Source organism: Echiichthys vipera (assembly GCF_963691815.1).
Source record: "Echiichthys vipera genome assembly, chromosome: 17".
Classification (NCBI taxonomy): Eukaryota; Metazoa; Chordata; class Actinopteri; order Perciformes; family Trachinidae; genus Echiichthys; species Echiichthys vipera.
In genome coordinates, this window is record NC_139842.1 from 20,602,358 (window position 1) to 20,608,746 (window position 6,389).

At 44.4% G+C, this 6,389-nt stretch overlaps 1 protein-coding gene across 1 annotated transcript; it reads right to left on the minus strand.

The window, feature by feature from the left end:
* Positions 1–79: 79 nt before the first annotated feature.
* On the minus strand, positions 80–1,351 carry cox6a2 (cytochrome c oxidase subunit 6A2). Its single transcript, XM_083931487.1, has 4 exons — positions 1,207–1,351; positions 790–865; positions 392–534; positions 80–313 (listed from the first exon to the last, which is right to left on the minus strand). Exons 2-4 carry the CDS (start codon positions 863–865, stop codon positions 224–226), a joined length of 309 nt encoding a protein of 102 aa, XP_083787613.1. The 5' UTR covers positions 1,207–1,351; the 3' UTR covers positions 80–223.
* Positions 1,352–6,389: the final 5,038 nt, after the last annotated feature.

Sequence of the window (6,389 nt, forward strand, 5' to 3'; positions counted from 1 at the left end):
AACACAGAGAATCTAGATAATGAGACACTTTCATGTCAGTCTGGAGGGTTTAAAACAAACAAAATGTCACTCATTGTCATACAGCACAAAGTGGTTTTATTCCGGTCTGGGTACACCGCTTGACGGCGGTGCTGCTTGGCCTCTCAGGTCAGTTTAATTAATCCAAGTACACTTCAGACTGGAGTTTTAAATAAGCAGCAGTGGAGAAATATGACTGGTCCTCTCAGTGGTGGGGGCCCTCGTAGCCATCGGGCAAAGCGTTGGTGTGAGAGTTGTGGAACAGAGAGTGGTTTCCATCACCCCAGGGGAATTTCTGCAAGGACACATAAAGATGAAGTGAACATTAGTGGGGACAGGTGTGATGGGGTGGTGCAGGCAGTTTGAGACTCACCTTGGTGCGGATACGCAGGTGAGAAAAGGCCACAAATTCTGGCGTATCATGCGAGTGTTCCTGCATCTTCATGTATGCGTTGGCCATGCAGACGGCAACTCCAGGAAGGGCCAACACGAAGGTCAGTATCTTCCAGGTCCTCGCTGTAGGAAAACAATAGTGAAACATGACCTGAAGTATGAAAAACATTAGAGCAGCTGTCTCCACAGAGTCCATATCAATAATAAAATAGAGTTCCTGATCGTTTGCCAAGGAGCGTGAACATGCAAGACATTCAGTTAATGTTCAACAAAAGGCAAAAAGTCTGTGTGCGACTCAGAGTGCACACAGGAGCTCAGCGGCTGCACTTGTTGTGGTTGTGTTTGGTTATTTTAGAGAGACAGTAAAGACACTCTGACCTCCTCCCTCATGGCTTGAATGTGACGCAGCAGCGAGCACCCGTCGAGCAGCCAAGGCAGCTGGAGACACAGACATCTGTAGAGGTGGAGAAGAGGGGGAAAGACAAAGATTGAGAAACATTTGCAGCTATTTTAATGTTATGCACCAAGAACAATAACCCAGGATTTATTATTTTGTTTATTAAATGTCAAGGGAGGCTTCATAAGCTTTACACTGAGCCAAAACACAAGAACAATATAACTAAATAAAACCTCTACATTGCTATTTAAACATATGTCTCACATGTAATGTAAGTTTCAGAATGAATAAATCTCTTATAAGGTAAACAATGTCAGCTGAGGCTGGGCCCAGTGCTGCTGTGTATACAGAGTGGTGGTCAACTTATTAAAATACAAGAAAATCAGGCAAACACTTACTGTTCTTGAGTTAGACAATAGTCAAAATGCTTTAATATCCTTTTATTTTCCCCGCACACTGATTGCTCGTTTTATTTCCTTCTTCTTCCTGCTTGTTTGTCCTTCAGTCTGTCCTAAGCTGAACTTTGTGTGTGTGTTCGACTCCTCCCCAATCTGCTCATATGCCAAGAAACTTCGTTTATATTTGGGCAAGTGCAAAGGCTGGCTGATACGTGACCGAAGAGGAGGAGGGTGGGCTGTTGGTGCTGCAGCAGACGACATTCAGCCTGCGTTACAAAGACAAATGGATCAACGGAGACATGGTCGACATAAACAGTGTGTTAGCTCTCATTTTTGTTTTCAGTTAGAGAGCAGTCCCAGAGGCACCTGTTGTTGGTCACAGCTGCAGAATAATCTCTCTTTCTAACGTATTCATCATTTATTATAATAAATCCTTTTCGGCGCGTCTCGCCTCGAGATTCAATGAACACTGATATCCTGAAGTTAGAAATCACGTTGGTCGGTGTTTCTGGGTCGGCAGCATCTGCACTTTGTGCATCATTGCAGCCGGAGAATGACTGTAGCGGCACTTTTTACCTATATATAGTATAGTTGTGACATCACAAAGTCCTGACAGCTCGTTTAAAAACACCATTTCTGAAAACAGCTGTGTGCATTTTGCTTTTTGATGCTTTCACAGGATTTATATAACACCTCGGCCTGCTTTATAATAAAAAAAGACATGCAAATCTCACTTTTTAATATATGGGACCTTTAAATCTACTCTGCCCCCCCCCCCGAGCCATAATTAATGTGAATTATATACACGTTGTAAACCGAGATGTGAATAAAAAACACAAATTGCATCTTAAAATAAAAAATCTATAATCTATAAGTGTTTCAGGTACATGAGCTTTCATTTGGCAGCTCAGTGGGAACAGGAATAGTGTGCAAACGTTAGATGAACAAGAATGCTCAGTGTCAGTTACTTCCAGACTTTTAATGACTTCAGATTTATTTTGTTCCACCCAGCGTTTGCTCAAGTGTTGGTTTCATAATCAGAATTTGTCCTCATGGGAACAAATGACAGCTTTATTGTTCAAAAAAGATCACTTGTTTACATTAAGATAGACTGTCCACCAGATGGGGGTAGTGTTGCTGTGAGTATGCTGTCCTTAAATGCTCCTTCTGACTCATTTGGTCATTTACAGTCTCACCTCTGCAGTGAGGCTCCCACTTTGGATACAGTACCTCATATAACCTTTTAAAATTAAAGTTGGGTCGTACATTTGGATTTTAGCTGATTCACCTGCGCAGAGCCTGCATGTTGAGAAGTGTTTCATTTGAAAGAATAGTAATAGGAGAGCAGATATAAAATGCAACATTTATGGTTTTGCAAAATGTGTTTTTCTATATTTTTTTTCTTCTTCACAAAAGGACCTGTTTAAGTTTGAATCTGTTCTTTTTGTGCTGTATTCTCCCCTCCGTTGCCTCCGTTGAGTGTTTGTTAGATTCTTGATTTTCACGATATTAGTAATGCCTCTGTCGTCTCTGTCTGGGCGGCTTCGGGCTGCAGTGCAAACAGCAGCCTGAGCCAGCGGTGATGTCAGTCAGTCATGCAAGCAGCCAGTCTGAACGTCTCACATTTGTGTTATTGTGGGCAGACCGTGAAAAAACCATCTCAGCTTGAAGACTCTGTGCACAGACGTGCACCGGCAGGTAGACACGCAGAGGTTTTCATGTGCTGCAGGTGTGTGCAGCTGGACTCCAGTCACTCCAACCTGCAGACATAAGATTACTGCCTGCATGTATGTGCATGCATAGTCTATATAAGGTGAAACCTAACAAGTGGCTTGCACAGACTTTTTAAAGGGGAAGGGGCGAAAAGGGAAAAAAAGGGCACATATAGCACGTCCTCGCAACTGAAGAGGACACTTTAGCACACGTTTGAGCTCCTAGAGGGCACTTTAGCACACATTTCAGCTCCTAGAGGGAACTTTAGCACACATTTCAGCTCCTAGAGGGAACTTTAGCACATATTTCAGCTCCCAGAGGGAACTTTAGCACACGTTTCAGCTCCTAGAGGGCACTTTAGCACACGTTTAAGCTCCCAGAGGGCACTTTAGCACACGTTTCAGCTCCTAGATGGAACTTTAGCACATGTTTGAGCTCATAGAGGGCACTTTAGTACACGTTTCAGCTCCTAGAGGGAACTTCAGCACATGTTTCAGCTCCTAGAGGGCACTTTAGCACACATTTGAGCTCCTAAAGGGCACTTTAGCACACATTTGAGCTCCTAGTGGGAACTTTAGCACACGTTTCGGCTCCTAAAGGGAACTTTAGCACATGTTCCAGCTCCTAGAGGGCACTTTAGCACACGTTTCAGCTCCTAGAGGGAACTATGGCACGCATTTTCAACTATTGGGATGATGCTACGAAGAAGTTTATGTCAGTAATTCTTCTATTGTTTTTTAGCCATGTGTGCATTTCTCTGTGAATTGAGCGTTTTGTTACCTTCACAGTATTTATATAGCACCGCAAGCTGCTTTATAATAAAAATAAGAGACTTTTTACAATGTGGGACCTTTTTGTTTGCAGGATGAACGCCAGGCCACATACTGAAAGAGCCGATTCAACAGGTTTTCTACACGAACCTGATGAAGAAAAGCGTTTCCATCAGCGGGTGTGGAGTTTATACACGCACGGCAGCCGGAGGAAACACTGTAGACTCAACACAGCAAAGTGGACAGCACAGACACATAATGATGTGCAAACAAAAAAATAAAGATTTTCCAAAAAGTATTATTTTTCCTGACTGTATCCTCCTGTAATCAGTTTGAAGTCATCAGTCTTGGAGTCTGGGTCAGATGAGTTTACCCTTCACAACATCCCTTAACACCCACACAACCCTGTCTGTCTGTGTATGTTTCATGCCAGCAGAAAGACGACTGTGGATTGTGTGTAAAGCAGTAAGTGTGTGTGATGTTGGACAGAGGTGAAAGCAGCCAGTCTGTCCCATCTTTGCCTTGTAAATCTGTGTGGCTCTGTCTTTTCTGGACACTCACCATATTCCTGTGTTCACGTCAGAGCCGCTCACATCTAAGCTCTTTATTGAAGTTTCACCGCTTTTGGACACAATTTAATGATGAACGTTGCCTTTCATTTGAACTCCCACGGCTGAACTTTTTAAACTTGCTGCTATCTCATTTCTGCAATGTAAGACTTTACACTAACATGAAGTATCTGTAGAGATTGTGCTAATAATGTCTCTAATTGTGAGTTAAGTGAGACTAGGAGCTGCCTGTAGGCTTTCTCTTGATGCAAACACTTGAACAAACTGTGAGGACCCAGAATCCTCCATCAATATTGTCCCAGTCAGACTGAGACAGCAGGGGGACTTAAAGCGGTGCGAGGGCCAGGAAACATTTATCCATCACATCAGCAGGCCCCGTGCAGAAAGAGCAAAGAGTGCAAAGAGGGTCTTATTATCTGCAGTGTTAGTTGAATACCCACAGTCTGATGCAGCGAGTGATGCGGACACTTTGCTTAAGTACCACTGACATGTCTTATACGACTACCTCAAGGTATTTTTTAAATTTTCAATTCAACAGGCGAGTGGAAGTGCACAGTACGCCTGTCTATTTTTATATAAACTCTGCAGTTCCTCGCAGCTTTACAGCATCTATTCTGAGGACAAAACCTGCCCTGGTGCAGATGCACATTCAGCTGAATCACCTGCACGAGGAGTTGAGCCAGCACCAGGTCCATCACCCTGTTCTTTGTGTTCTTCCTCCTAATGTGTGAACGCTACACGGAGCTGAACACTAACATTAAAGCCCCCCTGTGGAGGTGGCCCTCAGTGGCTCACAAGCTGGAAGAAGAAGAGCCTGTGAATGTTCTCATTCGTCCAGGTCATCGTTATCCTCAAAGCAATTTCAGTCAAAAACAACTGGACTGGTTGTTTGTCTAGGAAGACGTTTCACCTCTCATCCAAGAGGCTTCATCAGTTCATGTACGCATCTGACCAGGCTGGGACTGGTCCAACTAACTGGTGTGGAGATCCAAGTATTTAACCTCTCACAAGGCCGATGATGTCACTGAAACCCTTTGTGCTCCAAGTGCCCACGCCCGTCGTTAGAGTGACAGTCGGTGGTGGGCAGTTGGTTTCGACGTCGTTAGTGCTCTATTGAGTCTGAACGACAGTCGTTGGGGTCACCCGGGCCATGTGTGAACAGTTGTCCTTTGAGGTTAGATTGTTGAATCTCCTGGGAAGGGACGAAAGGGCGGCATTGTAAATTGGAGATAAGTGGTGTCTCAGACCCCCTCCTCTGTTTAGCGATGGTTTCTCCACTTTAACATAGATGGCTTCTTTTACTCCTCTTTCAAACCATCTGTCCTCTCTGTCCAAGATTTGGACATTGCTGTCATCAAAGGAGTGGGCTTTCTCCTTGAGGTGTAAGTGGACAGCCGAGTCCAGGCCTGAGGAGTTAGCTCTCCTGTGTTGGGCCATGCGTTTATGCAGTGGTTGTTTTGTTTCTCCAATGTAAAGATCTTTGCATTCCTCGTTGCATTGGACAGCATAAACCAGATTGCTTTTGTGGTGGTGTGGTGTTCTGTCCTTCGGATGTACTAGTCTCTGTCTGAGTGTGTTACTGGGTTTGAAATGCACAGGGATGCAGTGTTTGTTGAAAATCCTCCTGAGTTTCTCCGATACCCCAGCCACATATGGGATGACTATGTTGTTTCTCCTGTTATCTTTTTCTTTCTCAACCACTTTGGTTTTCTTTCTGGAGGCAGCTGCCGTTTTAACAAAGGTCCAGCTGGGGTAGCCACAAGTTGTGAGGGCGCCTCTCAGGTGCTTGCGTTCTTCCCCTTGAGCCTGTGAGCTAGTGGGTACGTTATCAGCTCTGTGCTGCAGTGTTCTGATAACGCCAAGCTTGTGTTCCAAAGGGTGGTGAGAGTCGAAAAGTAGATATTGATCCGTGTGAGTGGGTTTTCTGTATACCCCTATGTGGAGGCTCCTGTCATTCTCCATATGGACGTCACAGTCCAAGAAGGGCAAGCTGTTGTCTTTAACTTCCTCTCTGGTGAACTTGATGTTTCTGTCCACTGAGTTGATATGTTCGGTAAAAGTTTGCACCTCTTTGGATTTGATCTTAACCCATGTGTCGTCCACATATCTGAACCAATGGCTTGGGGTTACT

Excerpts from the sequence above, each read along its gene's own strand:
- cox6a2 (XM_083931487.1), bottom strand. The coding sequence starts at position 865 with ATGTCTGTGTCTCCAGCTGCCTTGGCTGCTCGACGGGTGCTCGCTGCT. Across the intron at positions 535-789 it reads TTCAAGCCATGAGGGAGGAG|CGAGGACCTGGAAGATACTG; the intron begins GTCAGAGTGTCT and ends GTTTTCCTACAG. Across the intron at positions 314-391 it reads ACCTGCGTATCCGCACCAAG|AAATTCCCCTGGGGTGATGG; the intron begins GTGAGTCTCAAA and ends GTGTCCTTGCAG.